This window comes from Macaca mulatta, chromosome 16 (assembly GCF_049350105.2).
Source record: "Macaca mulatta isolate MMU2019108-1 chromosome 16, T2T-MMU8v2.0, whole genome shotgun sequence".
NCBI classification, from domain to species: domain Eukaryota; kingdom Metazoa; phylum Chordata; class Mammalia; order Primates; family Cercopithecidae; genus Macaca; species Macaca mulatta.
The window spans coordinates 77,985,230-78,009,389 of NC_133421.1; the positions used below are offsets into that span (position 1 = coordinate 77,985,230).

Here is a 24,160-nt window from a genome sequence, read left to right on the forward strand (position 1 = left end):
CATGTGCTGCGAGCGCCGAGCGCAGCCAAGGAGGGGGCCTGCCTGGCGCGCGCGCGCCGGCCCACGTGGACCTGGGCCGCGCCGGGCGCGCGCCCGCCCGCCTGCCTCCTGGGCTGGGGGTCACGGAAGGTAACCGCGTCGCGGTCCGGGGTCGGGCCGCCCCCACCAGCGCCTCCGGGGTCCTTGGCACAACGCCCCGATCTCCCAACCCAGGCGCGCCTCTGCGCGCGTGACCCGCCCAGACCCCGGAGCTTTGCTGCAACGCTAGTGGGAGCGCGAGTGTGCAGGGGTGGTGGGGGCGCCTGCACCCTGTCTCGGAGCACCTCGGCCAGGCGCGCGCGCGGGGGTCCTAGTCCCTACCCCCGGGCGCCTTCCCGGCGCGCCCACCGCCCAGTCCCGCCCGCACCCTGAGGATTTAGGGATTTAGCGGGGAGGGGGAACGCGCGCGCCGGGGCTGATTCCGCGCGGCGCTCGCGGCTGCGGCGGCTCCGCGCCCGCCCCGGGCAGAACAGGTTCCTTCCAGTTTGGGTGTGAGCTGCGCGCGCGGCGCCTGAGTTCCTCCTGCAGCGCCCACTTCCCTCAGTTTCGTCAACTCGCGCACCCCCACAGTTCCCCTTCCGGCGGTGGGGAGGGAGTGCCGCAGTGGGCCCCAGGGAGCGAGCGGCCGGGCCGCTGCGGGTGCCTTGCTTCCCCCACTTTGCTGCACCGGCAGCAGCAGCAGCAGCAGTAGCAGCAACAGCATCCGCGTTGCGCGAAAGGAATGTGAGCCGCCGGGCTGAGTCAGCATCCCCGGCCCAGGGCGCGCGCGCACCCTCCAGGCAGAGGCGGCGTCGGCACAGGTGCATGGCTCCCATACCCGCGGGGAGCCCTCTGTAGGGGACCTGAAGGTTTAGACAGCCTGTGCCCCTCATCCCGTAGTCCCCGACCCCAAGGTCACTGTGAACTAAGCGGATGATGCACGCGAAACCCCAGTTACGAGCTCCTCATGGGGACAAAGCATGTGTCAGTTCCTAGACATTTCAGAGCCTGCGGGGGCGCAAACTTAGCTTCTCGGTCTCTACCTCACATCCCGAGGGCAAATTTGGAAACTGCTCGCAAGCGAAGGCCATGTTATTTGCATTCCTCTGCAGACTTTGGCGCCGGCTGCTGCCTTCATTGGGGTTCGGAGAATGTGGTTCTGATGTCAGAAACTCAAGAGAGCCTAGTTTGGGAGTGCGTGCACGGAGGGTCGCCACCGGGAGGAGTCGGCGATCTGAATTTTAATAAAAGCCTTCCTTGCTCGCTGATTTCTCTCACCATTTTGGGATAGGCTCTCCTGAGTTAAATGCCATCCTTTGCTGTTGACAAGTTCTGGTTGTGTAAGTGGGGAGAAGATTCGTTGGTACAGGGTGCCCTGTATGGCCAGTCCTGTACAACCAGGGGGCCGCTGTGTAGCTTTGCAACCTTGTAGACGTAATTTAACCTCGTAGAGCGTTAATTTCTCCAGATCTGTAAAATGGGAATGGAGGTGGTATTCCCAGAATTGGAGGGTTTAATTTATGGTACTTGTAAAGTGCGGATCGCAGTGACTGGCATTTGGTAAGGCCTCAGTACCCATTAGCTCTTGATGCTGTTATGATTTATGCTTTACCAAGGCCAATTAATTGCTGACTCCAACACACTCCCTGTGAGAGCCTTTTCTGAGTTGTTCTTCAAAGGATCCACATATAATGATATTTAGAAACTGATTTGAACACTTCATGCTAATACAGTGCTGCCTGTAAGATAATCTTTGATATTTAGGATCTTACACTTTAATATTTAGGACCTGTTACTGTATGTATGGAAATGTCGTGTGTAATATGACAGCATATTCTGTGTGTCTTAGGAACCTAAAGTTGCAGCCTGCCATTATATACCTGAGTGACTCGAAGCAAGTCACATAGTCTCCGTACTTCAGTCTCTTGATATAAAAAATTACACAAATTATGCCTAAAGCCTCAGGAGTGAATGAATGATTGGAAAAATCACATCTGAATGTTTGAGCAAGTGAAACCTGGCTTTTGGGGAGCATGATTCTAATAATAATAATAATAATAGATTTTTCTTACTAGTAATGTATTACTATTCTTCTATTTTATTAATATTAATCTTTTTTTAATGTTTACTTTGTCCTCAACACTGTATTAAGTGCCATACATGTAATTCAATTTTAACCCCATCAGTAACCTTCTGTAGTTGACACTCATTATTCCCATTTTACAGTTGAGGAAAGCTGAGGCACTGAGCACTGGAGGGATTGACCTAAGGTTACACCATGTTTATAGATACACACTAGCGCTTTTTACAACTAGAGCTCATCCAAAGATGACATTTGCCATCTGTGTTTGAATAATGGAGAGGTGGCTGGAAACCCTACCTAAGCACAGCCTTGCTAGTCACAAAAAAGTCACGCAGCATGACTTTTGCCCACCCTAGTTAGAGGCTGGCTTCACCTTGTTCCCTCAATCCTAATGAGACCAAGCGTAAAAACCCCTGCTTTTTTAACTTCTCCAGAGAAAGCACTGCATTGCCATGCTAATCAACACCCCCTAGCCCCCAAACAAAACTAACTCTGTTTAGTTCTAAATAAGAACAAAAGAACCTTTGGAGTCTGGAGTACAGGACCAGAAAAATCAGGAAATCAAGTGACGGGCTCAGCTCCCCTCGTAGCCTCTCCCGTTGTGCCTGCCTGATCCCAAGTGGCAGGCAGAGCCCCTTCTTGGCTTTCCTTTACAGTGGGCAAGGCCATCATGATGCCCTTAAGAAGTCCCCCAACATCTTCTTGGGGGAAAATATTGGCTCTTCAGAGCTGTCCCCAAGGCTCCCTCTTCTAGCCCTCTTGCAGGGTCATTTGCATGAGAACAGATTCCTTTGTGTAAAGTTGGCCTGCCTGTTCTCTGTCCACGTTTATAGTCCTTCAAGTCTTCGTGTTGGGTTGCTAGGCAGATATGACCCTGGCTTGCAAATAAGCTCACTGCATTTACCAGCCTGTGAGAACTTCAACTTGGGTAAGTAGACTGAAAGGAATCTGGTCTGGAGCTCTGGGAAGAGGGTCCCGCAAGCCTGCTTTTGGGGGCTGATTCTTCAGGGCAGCCATCACAGAGGGAGAGTGTGTGAAGGGGGCTTCCATGAGGCTTCGATGGCTCAACCACCCTTCCATTCTTCCTCTTCCAGTCTCTGTTCCTCCCACCATGCTCCCACCCAAGGGCCTGTGTTCTGGGTGAGTGACTTGTATGCCACTGAAGCAATTTCTTGCTTTAAAACTTTAATATCTACTTCTTCAGTTGGCCAGGAACTTCACACACTCCACCATGTAGCAACAGTGAACTGATGGTCTAGGTAGTTCTGCTAGGTTTATTTTGTGATTTGTGGTCCCCTCCCCCCCCACAAATTTCACAGTTTGTAGGAAGGCAGGGCCCTTCAAACTGGGAAACACACACTTCTGGGGGAATTTAAAGATTTGCCAAGGGGTTCTGAGGCACAGATAGTGATGACGATGATAATAATAATACTACCGAGTTGTGTGCAAGGCTTAGTACGCTTGCTAAGTTAACTGAATTAACACGTGCAAGGGGCTTAGCACTGGGATTGGCTCGTGGTCAGATTCCCTAACTCTTGGCTGCGACTCTTTCAACCTGTGATTCCTGGGGGATTGAGGAGGATGGTGATCAGGGAAGCCTTCAACTGGCAGAGAGGACCTTGGGAGGACTGGCAGGGGGGTACTGAGCCAGGGGAGAGGTGAACAGCATGAGAGGAAGGTAGGAGGTAGGTGAGGCCATTCTGTGTTTGGGGCCACTGAGGTCATCTTCCCACTCGTGTGTGTGGGGGCGGGCGATGATTGATTTCTGTCGTGCCCGTTACCATTTGGTGCAGTATCGATGTATTGCTGGTCTCTGGCATTACCTCTGGAGTAACTTTTACTTGATCAGTACTGAATTTCATTCCTAGGCTTCTCAGTCTTCATAGTTGACTGCTCCTATAGTTTTGTCATCTATTACTGCTTAAAAATTAAAAAAAAAAAAAAAATAGAGAACATAGCCTCCAGGAGGCTTCTGTAAATTATCTCAAGGCTGTTGCAAAAGTCCTAAAAAACAAACCCAGGCTGAGTGTGATAATCCTAGTGCTTTTGGCATGAAGGCAGGAGGATTGCTTGAAGGCAGATTGAGACCAGCCTGGGCAATATGGCAAGACACCATATCTAAAACAATTTTTTTTTTTTTTTTTTTTGAGATGGAGTCTTCCTCTGTTGCCCAGGCTGGAGTGCAGAGGCGTGATCTCAGCTCACTGCAACCTCTGCCTCCCGGGTTCAAGCGATTCTCCTGCCTCAGCCTCCCAAGTAGCTGGGACTACAGGTGTGCACCACCATGCCTGGCTAATTTTTGTACTTTTAGTAGACAGGGTTTCACCATGTTGGCCAGGCTGGTCTCGAACTCCTGGCCTCAGGTGATCCACCCGCCTTGGCCTCCCACAGTGCTGGGATTATAGGCATGAACTGCTGCGCTGGCCTAAGAAATATCTTTTAAAAAAATTAGCTGGGTGTGGTGGTGCTGTCACACCACTGCACTCCAGCCTGGGCGACAGAATAAGACGCTATCTCAAACCAACCGACCAACTCAAAATCTCAGAACAAAATTATTTAAATCACATTGCATTTAGGAGTGAATGCATGTCACATTAAACTGTATGACACAGTTGTGGGTCGTGGAATCTCATTGGCAATATTGGGAAGGGCTGCATATGGGACCAGTGAATTTTGCCCTGATAGAGTCACGCTTTCTTCGGATGGTTGTTGAAGTTGCCCCACCTGCCCTGTTCCTCAAGGCCCAAGGAATAAAAACCTGCCCTCCTGCTATATTTCTTGCCTAAAGGGAGATGCTGACTTTCCCTATCTTGTCTAAACAGGTGCCTCCTGTCCTGTGCTTCTAGATTCCCAGGAACAATAGGCAATGTTAAGCTTCCATTTTAACCCTTTAGGACCAGTGCCCCCATGAGTTTCCAGATGGCTAGGGGACGATGCGAAGAAACTAGAAGGATGCTGCAGGATTGTGTTGTGGGCAAATGGTGAGGAGGGGTCCCGCCTTGCTGTGATCAGTGGGGGGCTGTGGAGTTAGGTGAGCTTTTTAGGGATACACAGCAGGACTGGGTCCAGGCAACATCCATCCCTCCATCCTTCCCTCCCACGCCCGTCGTTCATCCATCCATCCAGGTAGCCTCTGCTCATCCATAGCCCACTCGTGAGCACTGACAAATACTGTTGTCTCCCAGGCCACAAAACCACACCTCAGAGGATGTGGTTCCTTCTCTCATAGTGTTTATAGTTTAGTTCAGAAGACAGGACACATGTGATTGTTACCTAAAACAGCATTTCAACAAGTGCAGTTTTACAAGTGAGAATTACAAGTGAATGTCTTCCAAGAAAGAACTTAGAAAAGTCATCTAAGTTTAGGAGAATGATGAGATGAAGCTGGCAGGGTGGGGCAGAGCCGGCTGGGCTGTCGATGTTCGTGTTACATGCATTCATCCAGCAAATATTGACTGAATACCTTCTGGACCAGTTGCCGGAATTATGCAGTGCATAAACTATACAGAATGTCCCTGCCTTTACATAGTTTCCACCCCAGAGTTGTGGCTCTTTCTTGCTTGAGCACCTAGCTAGCCAAGCATCATGGACAAAGAGTTCTTTTGAAATGTTTCTGATATGGAAATGTAACTTCCATTTTCAAGTAACATCAACAAAGGGGAGATTCCCCTCACACGCACCCTACGTCTTGACCTCATATTGTTAAATTGTCCAAAACCAGATTTGCTGGAAGGCAGCATACTCCAAGGATGCCAGCTATTATTAGAGTCTGCTTAGCTGAAGGGACCTGGCTCAGGTTTAGCCAAGATGGCACAGATAGTCATGGGATTGTGTAACACGGAACCATAGTTTGGAACGTTGAAAATGCAAACTGAAATCACTCTTTATTTCTTCTTTGCCTTGTTTGAGACTATGGTGGTGTGTTTGTAGCTTCTGCCTTCTCTAGGTTCAGAAACCAGCATCAGAGCTTGCTAACAAACAGTTCTGGCAGATTCAGCCAGTAGCTTCAGGGAGTAAAAAATTTTTTTCTAATAGAGACGGGGTCTTGCTATGTTGCCCAGGTTGGTCTGGAACTCCTAGGGTCAAGTGATCCTCTTGTCTCGGCATCCCAGAGTGTTGGGATTACAGGCGTGAGCCGCTGTGCCTGGCCATTATGTTTTATTTTAATGTTAGTAATGCTTTGGCTTGCACAGCACATTTTCAGTGTGTTCTCATATTTATTATCCCTTTATCCTCAAAACAGTCAAGAGATAGACTAACAGTAGCCAATATTTCTTAGCACTTACTGAGAACTTGGGTAGGATTATTTCATTCTCACATTGTGTTTGGGGTTGAGAAAGTTTACTATGACTTTTTTTTTTTTTTTTTTCCCTGATATCTAATTCCAGGCTAAAACTGCATTTTTCAGGTAAGGGAGAAAACTGAGACACAAAGAGATTCTGTAACATATCCATGGTCACACAGCTAGCAAATCACTGCTGAATCCTGGATACATACTATTCTGGAAATAAGACAACACATCTCAAAAGTCAATTCCCCAAAAGGCAAATGTGCTAAGTAACGGCTTCACTAAATTGAGTGGGTTTTTTTTTCTAAGTTTGGGTCTTACCTCTACTTCTGCCCCTACCTGAGCCTTGGCTTCAGAGATTCCCAGGTAAAACTTTAGTGGGAATCTGTCTTGGGGTACTCAGGATGTCATAACAAAATACCATGGACTAGGCTGGGCTTGTTGCCCCATGCCTGTAATCCCCACACTTTGGGAGGGTGAGATGGGTGGATCACTTGAGGTTAGAAGTTTAAGACCAGTCTGGTGAAACCCTGTCTCTACTAAAAATATAAAAATTAGCTGGGCATGGTGGTATGTATCTGTGGTCCCAGCTATTTGGGAGGCTGAGGCACGAGAATCTCTTGAACCTAGGAGGTGGAGGTTGCAGTGAGCTGAGATTGCTCCACTGCTCTCCAGCCTGGGTGATAGAGCGGGATTCTGTCTCAAAAAAAAAAAAAAAAAAAAGAAAGAAAGAAAGAAAGAAAAATACTGTAGACTAAGAACAGAAATTTACAAAAATACAGCCCAAACAACAGAAATTTATTGTTTACAGCTTTGGAGGCTGGAAAGTCAAAGATTAAGGTGCTGGCCAATTTAGTTCCTGGTGAGGGCTCTCTTCCTGGCCTGCAGACAGCCACCTTCTTGCCGTGTCCTCACATGGCGGAGAGAATGAGCGAACAAGTTCTCTGATGTTTCTTCTTGTAAGGGCACTAATCCCATCACCTCATGACTTCATCTAAGCTTTATCACCCTACAAAGGCCTATCTTCAAATATCATCACACTGAGAGTTAGGGCTTCAACATACAAATTTTGGGGGCACACAAACTTTTAGTTTATAACAGAGTAACATATTTCATTATGTGGAAGTGGAATGGATCCAGGGCAAGGGTAAATCTACAGAAATAGAAAAGATAGTACAAAGCACTGTTTTTCTTAAGAGAAAGTTTCCGGCCAGGCGCGGTGGCTCAAGCCTGTAATCCCAGCACTTTGGGAGGCCGGGACGGGCGGATCACGAGGTCAGGAGATCGAGACCATCCTGGCTAACACGATGAAACCCCGTCTCTACTAAAAATACAAAAAACTAGCCGGGCGAGGTGGCGGGCGCCTGTAGTCCCAGCTACTCGGGAGGCTGAGGCAGGAGAATGGAGTAAACCCGGGAGGCGGAGCTTGCAGTGAGCTGAGATCCGGCCACTGCACTCCAGCCTGGGTGACAGAGCAAGACTCCATCTCAAAAAAAAAAAAAAAAAAAAAAAAGAGAAAGTTTCCTACTCTCATGCAAAAATGACAAAGGGAAAAAATTGAACTTGTTTTTTTTTTTGAGACAGAGTTTCACTCTGTTGCCCAGGCTGGAGTGCAGTGGCACTGTGTTGGCTCACTACAACCTCCGTCTCCTGGGTTCAAGCAATTCTCCTGCCTCAGCCTCCCAAGTAGCTGGGATTACAGGCACCCACTACCATGCCTGGCTAATTTTTATATTTTTAGTAGAGATGGGGTTTCACCATGTTGACCAGGCTGGTCTCAAACTCCTGACCTCAGGTGATCCACCTGCCTTGGCCTCCCAAAGTGCTGGGATTACAGGCATGAGCCACTGCGCCTAGCTGAAAAAATGGAACTTTGACATGTAAACCACAGATTTACAGGCTGCATGTGACAAGGGGAAAGATACGATGCATGAGGTGGGCCTGCCAAAAAAAAAATCGAACCTGGATCGGATCTCATCCTAGATCTACAAGCCAGTTTACAGGGAAAACAGGGGTCCAGGGAACATTTCAATAGAGGATACAATCAGCTAAATCCAAAATTTGAGAAATGTTACAGGGCAAACAACATAACTTATTTACAAATCTATGCAGAGAAAGGAGGAGGGGAGCCATAAATGAAAAGAAAAGAGACACGTGAACCAAGTGCAGTGTATTGTGAACCTTGTCTGGATACTGATTAGAACAAACTAACTGTTAAAAAAAAAATACTGATAAGACAATGGAGGACATTTGAACTGTGATTGAGTTTTTGATGATACTATCAATTGTTAATTTTTAAAAGGAGAGTGTTATGGAATTGTAGTTATATACTAAGAATTAACTTTTAGAGAATCGTACCAAAATACTTTTGGATAAAATTATATGATGTCTGGGATTGCTTTTTATTTTTTAAGAGACAGGGTCTTGCTCTGTTGGCCAGGCTGGAGTGCAATGACATGATCACGGCTCACTTGCAGCCTCGAACTCCTCAGCTCCAGCCATCTTCCCACTTCAGCCTCCCTAGCAACTGGGACTACAGCACATGCCACCACACCCAGCTATTTTGTTGTTGTTGTTGTTGTTCTAGAGAGATGGGGTCTTGCTGTGTTGCCCAGTCTGGCCTCTAACTCTTGGCCTCAGGTGATCTTCCTGCCTCAGCCTCCCAAAGCACTGGGATTACACGTGTGGCCCACCACCCCTGGCCTGGGGCTTACTTCAAAATAATCCAGCATACGTGGAGAGGGAGGCAAAGGGAAATTGAAGGAGAGGGCCAGCCTGACCATATGTTGATAATTGTTGAATTGCGATGTTGGGTAAGTAAATGTGAGTTTCTTAATTTTGGTGTGTTTGACAAGTTCCATAATAAAATGTGTAATAAGTGATAAGTAAATACAGTTTTGTGAAAAGTTCTTAAAAATGTGGCAAACAGGCTTCCAGGGAGCTAATTTCAGACAGTTTTCCTGGAGCTTTCTTCTTGATCACACCCCTCAGGATTTTCCTTCTCAAGTGGAGGATAGACTTTTAGAGAAAAGATGTTATCCAGAGGTCCATGTCCTCTCTCTGATCTGTGAGCCAGGACACAGATATAATTTCCTCAGGGCTACTGGGTTTTTAGATGCATGGCGTGATACCACCTGGGCTCTCTCAAATTGGCTCCTGCAATATGGCTTTCTTCTGTGACAGTCTCAACAGGTGGTTCGAGCCTAAAACGAGGCAGGATGTCGTATGCCCCCTGTGGATGGGTTTCCTGGCATCGTTGGGTTCACAGAGATGATATTGTCCCAAACAGTGTCTGGCGTAAGGTCTCCAAGCTTTTTTTTTTTTTTTTTTTTTTTTTTTTTTTAAAAAAAAAAGCATTTTAATTACCTAAGTGAAATTGCTCTCCCAGTCTGGATAGAGGCATTCAAAGATGTCTTTTGCATCCTCTGTTGAGCTTAGACTACTATCCCTTAGTCCCCACACTCTAAGAAAGCAGTCTTTCCAAGTTGGGCCAGCCTCAAAATTACATGTTGGGGTCTATGGGCAAAAGACTGGGACACGAGGATGTTTATTATGTGTAGATAATAAATAAACCTTTGTCCTGGCTATGGTGGGAACTGTGTTTTCCTTTTCACCTGGATGGACTAGGGTGAGGCAACATGTAAGGAAGTGCTCACTGCCCAGGTAGTGTGAGTACAGGGTGGCCACCTGAGCAGAAGGGCCACCTCCTGACGTTTTGTGCCCTAGGCATTTTGCTTGTCTCGCTTTAGCACTGTCTCTCACCTGAACTCACCTGGACCCATGCAAGGGACTCCTAACTCAGCTGCTTGTTTCATCTGCCGCCCTGCAGGGCATTTGTGTATTCTCACCAGGGCAGGGATTCTGTTACAATGTAAGCCAGAGCCTGCTGCTCTTGCTCAATCCCTCTGGCTTCCCATCTCTCGCAGCAAAAGCCTTTCTTTCCTCTGACTCTAATTCCTGCCCTTTGTCTCTCCATTGCTTCTGCAGTGGCTTATTTGCCGCTCCTTGCTTGTGCCAGACCTCAGCCTTTCCCAGTTTCTCTACCTTTCCCGCATGGCTTCCTGATGGCTGCGTAGCTTCCTCCTTGACCTCATACAGATCCTTATCCAAAGTGCACTTTCTTGATGAGATTGTCCCAGACCACCCCCTTTAACTTTGCAGCCTCCATCCCACGCCTGAGCTCCTTCTTTGATGTCCTCCGTGCTATTTACATTTTATTGATTTCGTTTCTCCCCTCACTCTCAAAAAAGTAAGTGGTGTGAGGGCAGGGATTTTTGTCTGTTTCATTCATGGCTGTATGCACCGTGCCTGGTTTAAAACCTGTCAGTCAGTACAAATTTGGTGGACAAATGACAGAATGCACTGGGGAGTTGCTTCAGACAACACATGAACAGCTGATGCCCAACGATGGCCCCTTCTGACAGCCCCTGATGGCTCCTGGCCCCCAGCCAGCACACAGACCATGTTCTGATTTTGGGGAGTAAAACAACAGGACTTCACATCCCAGAGACCCGCTCCCCCACTGCTCTTTTGTCTTTTTTGGCCTCAGCTCATCAGATGCTTTTGTCTCTGGAAAACCAACAGAACCCTCTGCCAGAAAGGTCTGCCCGACCTTCTTGTTATTTCAGCTGTTTTCAAGGTTCTCTAGGAGGATGCTTGGCCACAGGGAGGCCCATGGGAAATGAGGGTCAGGTGATGAAGTGAGTGGCTCAGGAAGCCCAAGGACTTCAGCTCTGTGTTTTCAGACACTGCTCAGTGGATCTTCAGGTTGCTGTATTCCATTTGCTTCTCAGTGCTTCTGGCCCACAGCCTGCCTGTGGGTCATTTGGCTGTTTATCAGTACCTTTACCCCTAAGCAAGATTGGAAACTGAGGGAGGTCAAACTTGAGCACACTTAGCAGCCCTACTTTAAAATGGGGGTCGTGGAGAAGAACAGGAATCATGGGTAAAGCTGATTGTCAACTAAAGTTCACTCTACTCCTGCTTGGGGAGCATGAGATGTGGGAAATTGTTCATGCTTGTCCTCAGCAAGGATCTTTCACAGTCTCTTGTGCTCTGATGGAGCAGATGGGCCTTCGTTGTGGGATTTGTTGACTGACATGGCCGAGTACCTTCTGCCCCAGTGGAAGGAGGGGTGGACACTGTATTTGCCAAAGACTCTGCCTTTCTTTATAGCCAGGAATGCTCCTTCCCTGTGTCTACTTTCCTTTCTGAGAGTGATGGAGAAAGAAAAAGCTGGCAAAATAACATCAGATAAGATCTGAGGGCAGCAAGCAAGGCCATTTTCTTTTTTTCATTTGTTCTAAGGGCTAGATGCAATCAAATGCTTGGCTTATATAGCTGTATGTTTGGAGGTATTGCTTTCAGAGACAGGATCTTGCTCTGTTGCCCAGGATGGAGTACAATGGCACCATCATAGCTCACTACAGCCTTGAACTCCTGGGCTCCAGTGGTCCTTCCACCTCCGTTTCCTGAGTAGCTGGGATTGTAGACGTACACCACCATGCCTGGCTAATTTTTTAATTGTTTTGTAGAGATCGGGTCTCACCATCTTGCCCAGGCTGGTCTCCAACTCTCAGGCTCAAGCAGTCCTCCCACCTTGCCTCCCAAAGTGCTGGAATTACAGGCATGAGCCACTGAGTCTGGCTATGGGACCATTTTCCTTATATATATATTTTTTTTTTGAGATGGAATCTCACTCCTTTGCACAGGCTGGAGTGCAGTGGTGCAGTCTCAGCTCATTGCAACCCCCGCTTCCCAGGTTCAAGTGATTCCCCTGCCTCAGCCTCCCAAGTAGCTGGGACTACAGGTGCACGCCACTATGCCCAGCTAATTTTTTTGTATTTTTAGTAGAGATAGGGCTTCACCATGTTGGCCAGGCTGGTCTTGAACTCCTGACCTCAGGTGATCCGCCTGCCTTGGCCTCCCAAAGTGCTGGGATTACAGGCATGAGCCTCCGCGCCCAGCCCCATTTTCTTTATCACACTTGAGCTCTAAGTTTGAGCTTAGATCTTAATCAAAGTCTGTACCTGGGCATCCATTCTTTGAGTATCTGGTCTGCCTTTTCCATTTAGTTAAAACAAAAATGGGGAAAGGATTAAATGTCTCCCTGGAGGTGTGGGTGTGAAGAATAATGCAATGGTGTGCTGGCTAGATTTGCTTATTTCCATTCTATGAAAATTTTAAGTAATTATTCTCTTTGAAAATCCTCAATGGAATGTTTCATCATGGAACACTGAAGAAACACAATCTGTTTATTTATATTCTTACCTTAATTTTAGCTTCTTTCTTAAGTGAATTTTTTTTCCCTGAAGTCTTCTACATTGGATCCATTCTGAAATGAATTATTGACCAGGCATGAGGCTGCTCTAGTGTTCCAAGCTAAGAAACTTTAAGAGGAAAAGTCTCCTGTGTCTGTTGCACATGGTCAGAAGCCAGTAGAATGATCTTGGAATCAAGCAGTGGGACCACAGGCATTTGTTAACTACCCTCCTTGTGCTAAGGCTCTTTCTCCTACAAAGGGAGACATCTTTGGAGTCTCAAGATCAACAAATACCAGTTGAGTCTAATTGAGTTTGAGATAATACATCTCCTTTTGGGAAACAAAAGAATTTGCGTTTCTGAACAATTGATTCATTGGCCTCCAGATGACATGACTGTGTACTTGGATTTCTTTTTATTTTGATGAAGTGTGTATTTGCCCATTCTTTTGGTTTTTATCCAGGTCTTCCAGAATTTACATACCTCTAACCACCCCCATCCACGTGGATTGATCAATTGGGTTGGGTGGCGAGGATGTACAACTGGAAAAAGTGTCTGTCATAATCCCAGGCCCATCTTTTTTACACATTGGTTCTCCTTTAATCTGCTTCATACATTGGGTGTTCCACTGAAACTTTGTTGTTGTTGTTGTTGTTAATTTTAGATTAAAAAATATAGAGATAAGGTCTCACTATGTTGGCCAGGCTAATCTTGAACCCCTGGCCTCAAGTAATCCTTCTGCCTCGGCCTTCCAAAGTATTGGGATTACAGGAATGAGCCACCATGCCCAGCCAACTGAAATTTTTATTTGGTCCACAATTTCAACTCTGTTCCTCCTTATTAAACTTCCTAATTGACTGGATGTGGTGGCTTATGCATGTAATCCCAGCACTTTGAGAGGTTGAGGTGGGAGGATCACTTGAGCCCAGGAGTTCCAGACTGGCCTGGGCAATATAGTGAGACCCAATCTGTACAAAAAATAAAAAAAATTAGCTGGGCTTGGTGGCATACACTTGTAGTTCTAGCTACCCGGGAGGCTGAGGCAGGAGGATCGTTTGAACCCAGGAGTTTGAGACTGCGGTGAGCTGGGATCTGTCTCTTTAAAAATAAATAAATACATAAATAAAATAAACTTGCAAATTTAGGGCTTTTAAGTGAACTAGAGCTAATCTAGTTTTATCCTTGGCTCCATTTGCAATCTCTAGCTTAAAGTATAACCTTCAATTCCCGTCTTTCAAAACTCAGTCTGATTTGTTGCTTTTGTTTGTCCACTGAAGTTGAGCCATCAGTTAGATTAAGCAGTTTCTTTTTTCTTCTTGCACTAGACTCATGATGTTTTTGTTTTCCAGCACCTATGCTACTTAAAGTGTGATCCAAAGACGAGCAGTACAGGCCTCACATGGGCTTGTTAGAAATGCAGATCCCAGGCCCAGTGTTACCTACTGAATCTGCGGTTTAATAAACACAAAATCCACAGCAGATTCGTATGTACCTCCACGTGTAGGACGCACCACTGGCTGAATATGTCTTTAGATTTTCTTATTAAAATTACATGGGTAGGATGCAAAGGGACACATTTCCATGAAAAAAAAATTATGAATTTTTTTCTGACATTTTATTATGAAAATTACAAACATACAGCAAAATTAAAAGAGTTCTATAGTAAGCACCCATATATCCTCTACCTAGATTCTATTATTAACTTTTTAAAACCATTTCCTTTTCCCTCAGATTAACTTCTGTTAAGAATTTTAGCTGGGCCTGGGTGTGGTGGCTCACGCCTGTCATCCCAGCACTTAAGGAGGCCAAGGCGGGCAGATCCCTTGTGGTCAGGAGTTTGAGACCAGCCTGGCCAACATGGTGAAACCCCATCTCTACCAAAAATACAAAAATGTGCCGGGATGTGTTGGTGGGCACCTGTAATCCCAGCTACTAGGAGGCTGAGGCATGAGAATTTCTTTTTTCTTTTTTTTGTTTTTTTTGAGATGGAGTTTTGTTCTTGTTGCCCAGGCTAGAGTTCAGTGGTGCGATCTTGGCTCACCACAGTCTCCACCTCCTGGGTTCAAGCGATTCTCATGCCTCAGCCTCCCAAGTAGCTGGGATTACAGGCATGTGCCGCCACACCCAGCTCATTTTATATTTTTAGTAGAGCTGGGGTTTCTCCATGTTGATCAGACTGGTCTCAAACTCCCAACCTCAGGTGAGCCGCCCACCTTGGCCTCCCAAAGTGCTGGGATTACAGGTGTGAACCACCACTCCCGGCGAGAATTTCTTGAACCCGGGAGGCAGAGGTTTCAGTGAGCCAAGATTGTGCCATTGCACTCCAGCCTGGGTGATAGAGTGAGACTCAGTCTCAAAAAAAAGAATTTTAGCTGGGCATGGTGGCACATGCCTATAATCCCAGCTATGTGGGAGGTTGAGGCAAGAGGATCACTGGAGCCAGGAGTTCAAGACTGGCCTAGGCAACGTAGCAAGACCCTATCTCCAATTTTTTTTTTTTTTTAATGTAGAAACATTAGGTTATAGCATGACTGTTACATATAACCATGTCTTGGTAATAAGGGTCTTACCTCTCCTTCTAGAATTCTCAGTGGCACATTGGGATTTAGCAGCATTGGGGGCTGGTCCTAGTCCCACCCAGAACACTGGGCCTCAATATCCTCATCTATACAGTGAGTGGGCTGGCAGAGATCATCTCTAATGTTACTTCCAACCCTGTCACTACAGGTCCATTGCGAGTATTATTATCATCACTATTTTTCAGGTGGAGAAACAGATGAATCAGTTAAATATCTGAATAAAAACATCTGTTGGCATGGAAAAGTGATTATTTCCTAAGCTACTGAGTAAAACACAGCTGCACTGGCAGTTTTAACTCTGTTTTCTTGTCAATTTTTGTTCTTTCAGGAAACCTTACAGAAACATGAAGCCCTCAACCATCTGGAACTCAGAAACTTATTCGGGGCTGACTGTGGCTTCTAGAACATCCAGGTGTTCTGCAGATGCGAGAACTCATCCTGTAGTCACCAGATGGAGTCCCAGACAGATGTAAGGCCTGTGCTGTGGCTCTACAGCCCTCAATACAGGAGGGTCACTTTCTTAGTGGCCAAAGAGCAGTTATTGACATTGATGTCAAATTATTGAACACAACCAGTCATTTTACCGAGCTGCAGTGAGGAAACACTGACCATAGAAGATCAAGCCAAATTAGGGATTGCACATTTCCTGATTCTTCTGAATTAGGATTCCAGATGGGGGCCTCATTTCTATCGCCCCCAACACTCCTATAGCCGTTATCACCGCCATCACCGCTGCCACCAGCATCTTCTTGCATATGCCACCTCTGCTCCCCAGAGACTTCCTGCTTTGAAAGGAAGCTGTCAGAAAAGTCTCTAGTGGTGGCTGCCGTCGCTCCAGACAATCGGAATCCTGCCTTAACCGCCATGGGCTGGCTTTTTCTAAAGGTTTTGTTGGCGGGAGTGAGTTTCTCAGGATTTCTTTATCCTCTTGTGGATTTTTGCATCAGTGGGAAAACAAGAGGCCGGAAGCCAAACTTTGTGATTATTTTGGCCGACGACATGGGGTGGGGTGACCTGGGAGCAAACTGGGCAGAAACAAAGGACACTGCCAACCTTGATAAGATGGCTTCGGAGGGAATGAGGTGAGTCTTGAGATGCCAGGCCAACCTGTCTTTGGATGTCTTACTCCTGTTCTTGAGAGGGGAAGGGGCCGTGCAAAGCACTTAAAGAGTCATTGATGGACCCATGCTGATTTAATTAATCTATTAATTAATTTGGTTTGAAGCTAGCATAGCATCGTGAAGAAATCCTGCCATCTAGCACCCATCCATCTATCTCATAACATTTATTATGTGTTAGGCGCTAGGAGTACAGAGGTGAACAAGATAAAACATTTTTGCCCTTAAGTTATTCATTGTCTGGTAGAGGAGACAGGTTAAAAGGAAAGTAAGGGGCTGGATGCAGTGGCTCATGGCTGTAATCCCAATGCTGGGGGAGGCTCAGGCAGGAGGTTCATCTGAGCCCATGATTTTGGGACCAGCTTGGGCAACCTGGCGAGATCCCACTCCTACAAAAAATAAAAGCAAGTTAGCCAGCGGTGGTGGCACACTCCTGTGATCCTAGCTACTTGGGAGGCTGAAGTGGGAGGATCACTGGATCCCAGGAGTTCAAGGCTGCAGTGAGCTATGATCGTGCCACCACTCCAGTGTGGGTGACAGAGTGAGACTCTGTCTCTTAAAAAATAAGTAAATAAGCTGGGCGCAGTGGCTCACGCCTGTAATCCCAGCACTTTGGGAGGCCGAGGTGGGCGAATCTCCTGAGGTCAAGAGTTGGAGACTAGCCTGGCCAACATAGTGAAACTCCATCTCTACTAAAAATACAAAAATTAGCCGGGCACGGTGGCAGGCACCTGTGATCCCAGCTACTCGGGAGGCTGAGGCAGGAGAATCACTTGAACCCGGGAGGCGGAAGTTGCAGTGAGCTGAGATTGCACCACTGTACTCCAGCTTGGGCAACAAGAGCAAGACTGTCTCAAAAAAAAAAAAAAAAAAAAAAAAGTAAAGAAAGGGAAATAAGAGAAATAAGAATTATAAGCAGATAGCTTCTGAGCCCACATCCTGATTTTTGTTGTTGTTGTTGTTGTTGAGACAGAGTTTCACTCTTGTTGCCCAGGCTGGAGTGCAGTGGCACGATCTCGGCTCACCACAACCTCCACCTCCTGGGTTCAAGTGATTCTCCTGCCTCAGCCTTCCAAGTAGCTGGGATCACAGCTGCATGCCACCACGCCCAGCTAATTTTGTATTTTTGGTAGAGATGGGGTTTCTCCATGTTAGTTAGTCTGGTCTTGAACTCCTAATCTCAGGTGATCCGCCCACCTTGGCCTCCCAAAATGCTGGGATTACCGGCATGAGCCACCGCACCCAGCCCCAACATCCAGAGGTTTTGGAGAACAGAGGCGAGGGTATGGAACCCAACCTGGGGTTTCAAGGGAGGAGATGGCCTTTGAAGAGCAGCGGAGAGTGTGTGAAGCGTGGGAGACATGACTCACTTATTTATGAGAGGCATGGCTTATGTTTAAGGCACACTGAATTCTAAGGGACTGCAAAAGAGGAGCCTATGCATCTGATGCGTCGAAGTGTTTAGGAAACAGCTATTGCAGATTTTTGTTAAAACACCCAGCTCCTTTTCCCACTTAGATGGAAAACAAGCGTTAGAGCTTTCAAGCTTCAGGATTTTCTTCTTGGGCTAACGTTGGTCTGATTGTCCAGCTCGGATCCTGTCTGCATTGGGCGAAACTCCTCCGTGTGGTTCGGGGGGAATCATTTCAGCTCACCACTTAGGATGACGCATAGGGCATCTCCACAGAATTTTGGCCACTTGCATCCTAGAGCTTGATGCTTTTCCTGAGATATGCACCCTTGGTGGGTGGCGGTTTCTGCATCTGTTCTCACCCACTCCAATTCTTCCTCACCTCCATCAAGGTGAACTTTGTAAAAACACTCTTCTTCTTCCAGTCCTTCAAAGACATTTTTAGCCCGAAGGATAAAACTCAAACCCCATACCACTGGTGTTTGGCTGGGCGCGGTGGCTCACGCCTGTAATCCCAACACTTTGGGAGGCCAAGGTGGGCACATCACTGGAGGACAGGAGTTCAAGACCAGCCTGGTCAACATGGTGAAACCCCATCTCTACTGAAAATACAAAAATTAACCGGATGTGGTGGCGCACAGGAGAATCGCTTGAACCTGGGAGGTGGAGGTTGCAGTGAGCTGAGATTGCACTGCTGCACTCCAGCCTGGGCAACAGAGACTCTGTCTCAAAACAAGCAAACAAAACCAACAAAACCCCAAACTGGTTTCTTCACCGCCCCCTCTCTTTTGAGTGGTCTTGGGGTGAGCCCTCCCCTCATCTGTGTGATGGGTTCATCCTGGTGCACTCTCCACTTCCTCTGTTTAATTAGTTTCTAGTCACTACCTAGGTCTCAGTTGTATACGAGGGCCTCAGGAAAGCGTTCGTGGATGCCTCGGGCGTTCTGTGATGGTCCTCGCTGCTTTCCGTGGTGGCTGTTCAATCATCTGACCACTACGTTGGGTTGAATAGCACACTCCCTAAATTCATGTCCATCCAGAGCCTCAGAATGTGCCCTTATTTGGAAATAGGGTCTTTGCAAATGTTGTGAGTTAAGGCTCTCGATGATCTCAGAATCGATTTAGGGTGGGTCCTAAATCCAGTGACGTTTCCTTGTAAGAAGAGGAGAAGACACAGAGACACACAGAGGGATGGTGACGTGAAGATGGAGGCAGAGATTGGAGGCGTGCCTCTACAAGCCAGGAACACCAGTGACCGCCGGCAACCACCAGAACCAGGAGAGAGACACGGAACAGATTCTCCCTCAGAGCCTCCAGAAGGTACCAGCCCGGCTGACATCTTCATTTCAGACTTTTAGCCTCCTATACTGTATTATTATTATTTTTTTAAGACAGAGTCTAGCTCTGTTGCTCAGGTTGGAGTGCAATGGTACGATCTTGGCTCACTGTAACCTCCACCTCCCAGGTTCAACCGATTCTCTAGCCTCAGCCTCCCGAGTAGCTGGGATTACAGGCATCTGCCACCATGCCTGGCTAATTTTTGTATTTTTGTAGAGATGGGGTTTCACCATGTTGGCCAGGCTAGTCTCGAACCCCTGACCTCAAGTGATCCACTCGCCTTGGCCTTCCAAAGTGTTGGGATTACGGGTCTGAGCCACCATGTCTGGCCTGTACTGTTTTAAGCCGCATAGCTTGTGGTAATTTGTTATGGCAGCCTCCCTCCTTACACACCTCCCTCCTTACACACCTCCCTCCTTACACACCTCCCTCCTTACACACCTCCTCCTTACACACCTCCCTCCTTACACACCCCCCTCCTTACACACCTCCCTCCTTACACACCTCCCTCCTTACACACCTCCCTCCTTACACACCTCCCTCCTTACACACCCCCTCCTTACACACCTCCCTCCTAGCTCTGGACTTCAGGAAGAAAAATGCCTCCTCTATTCTTTCCCGCTTATATTCCTAGCATGTAGCACAGTACCTGGTACGTAGTGGACAATTAATATTTGTTTGTCAATAAATGGGCTCTAGGAGCTCAAGATGCCCTGGAATGTCACCCCAAATTTTGCATATAGGAATATTTTTCTGGGGAGAGAGTTCATCCATCCATTAGCATTTACCAGATTCTCAAAAGGGCCTGGGTTGCCAAATGCTTAGGAACTTCTGCTTTCAGTGTCTAGCGGGTTAGTGAGGAAATACTAATTCCATTATTTAAGCTGAGATTTTCGAAGCTCACACATTTTTTTTTTCTCATGTGCTGTCTCTACCGTCACACTCTCATTCTGAGCAGAAAGGGCGACTCAGGGGTCAGATGCCAAATGTGGTTCGTCGGGCTCTCCTTCTCCCCACCCCCTTATGAAAGTGTTTCTTTCCATCTGAGCCTCGTGACAGTGGCCAGGTGGATAGCCCTCTGGCCTGAGGCCGACGGCTTTTCATTCTTCTTTGTTGACAGGAAAGCCGGGCTTCCTGTGAGGCCACGAACTGATTCATCACTGGTTTCTCCCTCTGCCTACTCACGGCCAGTGGGGAACTGTGACTTTCAGACACAAACTCTTATGCCCAACAGGGTCTGGGGTGACTAGCCGGGACTGCACGCTCAAGCCACCACGCCCGGTTCTATTGGCTCCTTGTCGTTTGTGAACAAATGAATTTTCTAGGACTGCTGGAACAAATTACTCCAAACTGGACAGCTTAAAACATTACTTTGTCCTGGCCGGGTGCGGTGGCTCACACCTGTAATCCCAGCACTTTGGGAGGCCGAGGCGGGCAGATCACGAGGTCAGGAGATCGAGACCATCCTGGCTAACAAGGTGAAACCCCATCTCTACGAAAAATCCGGAAATTATCTGGGCGTATTGGTACACGCGTGTAGTTCCAGCTACTCGGGAGGCTGAGGCAGGAGAATGGCATGAACCCAGGAGGCGGAGCTTGCAGTGAGCCGAGATGGTGCCACTGCACTCCACCCTGGGTGACAGAGCGAGACTCCATCTCAAAAAAACAAAAACAAAAACAAAAAAACATTACTTTGTCCTTTGACAGTTCGGAAAGCCAGAAGTCCAGAATCAAGGTTACGACTGAAGGCTCTGACAGAGAATCCATTCTTTGCCTCTCTCCTGGATTCTGGTGCCTGCTGGAATCCTTGGCATTCTGGGCTTGAGGACTCCTATCTCTGCCTCTGTTGTTACGTGGTGTTCTTTCATGTCAGTGGCCAGACTCCCCTCCTCTAATAAAAATACCAGTCATTGGATTGAAGGCCCACCCTACTCCAGTATGACCTCATCTTAACTTGATGACATCTGCAAAGACTCTATTTCCAAATAAGGTCACATCACAGGTTCTGGATTGATACGAAATTGAGGGGAACACTATTCAGTCTGGCAGTCTGGTGCAATTAGCCATATTACTTATCTTTTTTTTTTTTTTGAGACACAGTTTCACTCTGTCACCTAGGATGGAGTGCAGTGGTGCAATCTTGGCTCACTGCAACCTCTGCCTCCTGGGTTCAAGTGATTCTCTTGCCTCAGCCTCCTGAGCAGCTGGGATTACAGGCACCCGCCACCACGCCCAGCTGGTTTTTGTACTTTTAGTAGAGACAGAGTTTTGCCATGTTGGCCAAACTGGTCTCGAACCCCTGACCTCAAGTGATCCACCCTCCTTGGCCTCCCAAAGTGCTGGGATGACAAGCATGAACCGCGGTGCTGGGCCTACATATCTCTTTTTCCTCTGCTTCTAACGCAGTCTGTAATGTAGTAGGTGGTCAGTCAGTATCTGTTGCATTGAAGACTAAATGTCATGCTTAAGAGGGCAGGAGCCAGACAGTTTGAGCTCAGATCCCAGCTCTGCCACTTCCTATTTGTGAGCTGTGAGCTGGGCAAGCTGCATTGTCCCTTGGAGTTTTGTTTTCCTCTTCTGTAAGTGGGGACAATGATAGCACCCCTACCTCACAGGATGTTGTGAGGGTTAAATTAAGTAATCCGGGCTGGGCACAGTGGCTCATGCCTGTAATCCCAGCACTTTGGGAGGCTGAGGTGGGCAGATCACCTGAGGTCGGGAATTCGAGACCAGCCTGACCAACATGGAGAAACCCCAACTCTATTAAAAATACAAAACTAGCGGGGCATGGTGGCACATGCCTGTAATCCCGGCTACTCGGGAGGCTGAGGCAGGAGAATCACTTGAACCCAGGAGGCAGAGGTTGCAGTGAGCTGACATCACGCCATTGTACTCCAGCCTGAGCAACAGAGCAAGACTCCATCTCAAAAAAAAAAAAAAGCAATCCATAAACCAGGTGTGGTGTGGCATGTGTGTGATCCCAGCTGCTCCAGAGGCTGAGGCAGGCGGATCCCTTGATGCCAGGAGTTCGAGGATGCAGTGAGCTATGATCATGCCATTGTACTCTAGCCTGGGCTACAGAGTGTCTCATTTAAAAAAAAAAAAAAAAGTAATCTATGTAAGCAGCATAGAGCCTAGCATGCAACGGGTAGGGTTCTATGTTAGCTGTGGTTATTTTTGTTACTGTTACTAGAAATGTCCATATGTAATGTCAGTGTGAATTGGCTAATCTGCGTGATAAAAGGTCCAGTGACAAAACTTGGAAGGATGGGGTGGAGTTCCAGTGACAAATTCCTGGTAATCCCTATGCTGGCTGTGCACCGGGACCAACACCTTTATTTCAATCAACACAACAGCTGCAACAATCACTAACCCTTACCAGGCTCTTGCAAGGTGCCAGGCTCTAGGCATTACCCTGGTTAATTCTTGGTACCACCCTACTTTTTCTCTTATACCTCAGATAAGGAAATTGAGGTTAAGTAACACGCCCAGAGTTGGTGAGTGGCCAAGCCAGCATTCAAACTCAGATTTCCTCATTCTAGAGCCTTATTCTTTCAGGACTGGGCAGAATTGGGGAATTATCAAAGAGAATCCATCAAGATTTGGCCAGCTTTGCCATATGGCTGTCAAAGAGGAGGAGGCCAGGTGTGGTGATTCACACCTGTAATTCCAGTACTTTGGGAGATCAAGGTGGAAGGATTGCTTGAGCTCAGGAGTTTGAGAGCAGCCTGGGCCATATAGCAAGACTTCATCTCTACAAAAAAATCAATAAATTAGCTGGGCATGGTCCTACCTACTCTGGAGGCTGAGTTGGAAGGATCGCTTGAGCCCAGGAGGTTGAGGCCACAGTGAGCTATGATCGCGTCACTGCACTCCAGCCTGGGTGACAGAGTGAAACCCTGTCTCAAAAAAAAAAAAAAAAAAAAGAAAGATTGGAATCTCATCATTTTTTTCTCCCTTTGGTGCTAATGAAGGATTTTTGTGCTGTCCAAGCATAAGAGGCAGCCTGAGAAATGGGATTGTATTTTATTTATTTATGTATTTATGTAAGTATGTATTTATTTATTTTGAGACGAAGTCTTGCTCTGTTGCCTAGGCTGGAGTACAGTGATGCGATCTTGGCTCGTTGCAACCTCTGCCTCCTGGGTTCAAGTGATTCTCCTGCCTTAGCCTCTTGAGTAGCTGGGACTACAAGTGTGTGCCACACACCTGGCTAATTTTTGTATTTTTAGCAGAGACAGCATTTCACCATGTTGGCTAGGCTGGTCTTGAACTCGACCTCAGGTGATCCACCCGCCTCAGCCTCCCAAAGTGCTGGGATTACAGGCGTGAGCCACTGCACCCGGCCAGAAATGGGATTTAGATGTCAGTCATCAAAATGGTTGATGTAACCATCGTTCCGGAGGCTCACCCAGCTGGGGATGTGTGATGGCTGCAGTTTCAGGCACCTGTGATCTTATCCCGCCCACTCCCGCTTCATCTCCAACCCTCTCCTCATGTTCCTCACATTGCACTTGTTTCTGTTCCTTGAACATATGCTTTTCCCTGCCTCAGGGGCTTTGCACTGGCTGTTACCCCTTATTGGCAAGCTCTCTTCTTAGGCTTCAAGCTGCTGATCCCTTCTCATCCTTCTGGCCTCCACTCAAATACCATCTCCTCAGAGAGGCCTTTCCTGACCACTCTCTCCAACATTGCCTTCCTTCCCCATGCACGTCTCCTACCCATTCTCCTGTTCTGTGTCATGACCTGTATCACTGTTCAAATGATCTTCTTTGTTTACTTCTGTATTGCCTGTCTCTCCCACTGGAATATCACCTCCTTATAGGAGCCTCCTTATCTGTCTTATTTATGTCTTCAGTGGCTAAAACAATGCCTGGCAGATGGTAGGTGCTCAAACAATAATTGTTCACGTACTTGGACTCCTGGATCTAAACTTCTAGGTGTGCACACATGGGCTAACCCGAGCATGAGAGCTGGAACTAGACTGCCTGGGTCTGTTACATGCTAGCTTTGGGACGCTGGGCTAGTTACTAAACCTTGCTGGGCCTTAGTTTGCTCATCTCTG

General features: G+C 47.3%; 1 protein-coding gene across 9 annotated transcripts in view; it reads left to right on the top strand.

Annotated features, from left to right (window-relative positions):
- The window catches only part of ARSG (arylsulfatase G), a 147,943-nt gene that overhangs the window by 32,180 nt on the left and 91,603 nt on the right, over positions 1-24,160 (top strand). For 4 of the 9 annotated variants that reach the window (XR_013407106.1, XR_013407108.1, XM_077972588.1 and 1 more), the window contains exons 1-2: positions 66-129; positions 15,558-16,311. Coding sequence is in view for 2 of the 9 variants with exons in the window: in XM_015120180.3 (XP_014975666.2) it covers positions 16,094-16,311 (218 nt within the window). In the remaining 7 variants the exon portion in view is untranslated. Of the gene's footprint in view, positions 1-65; positions 130-15,557; positions 16,312-18,653; positions 19,078-24,160 lie in introns of those variants that run through there. The other 5 variants (XR_013407105.1, XR_013407107.1, XM_015120179.3 and 2 more) reach the window with 2 other exon arrangements.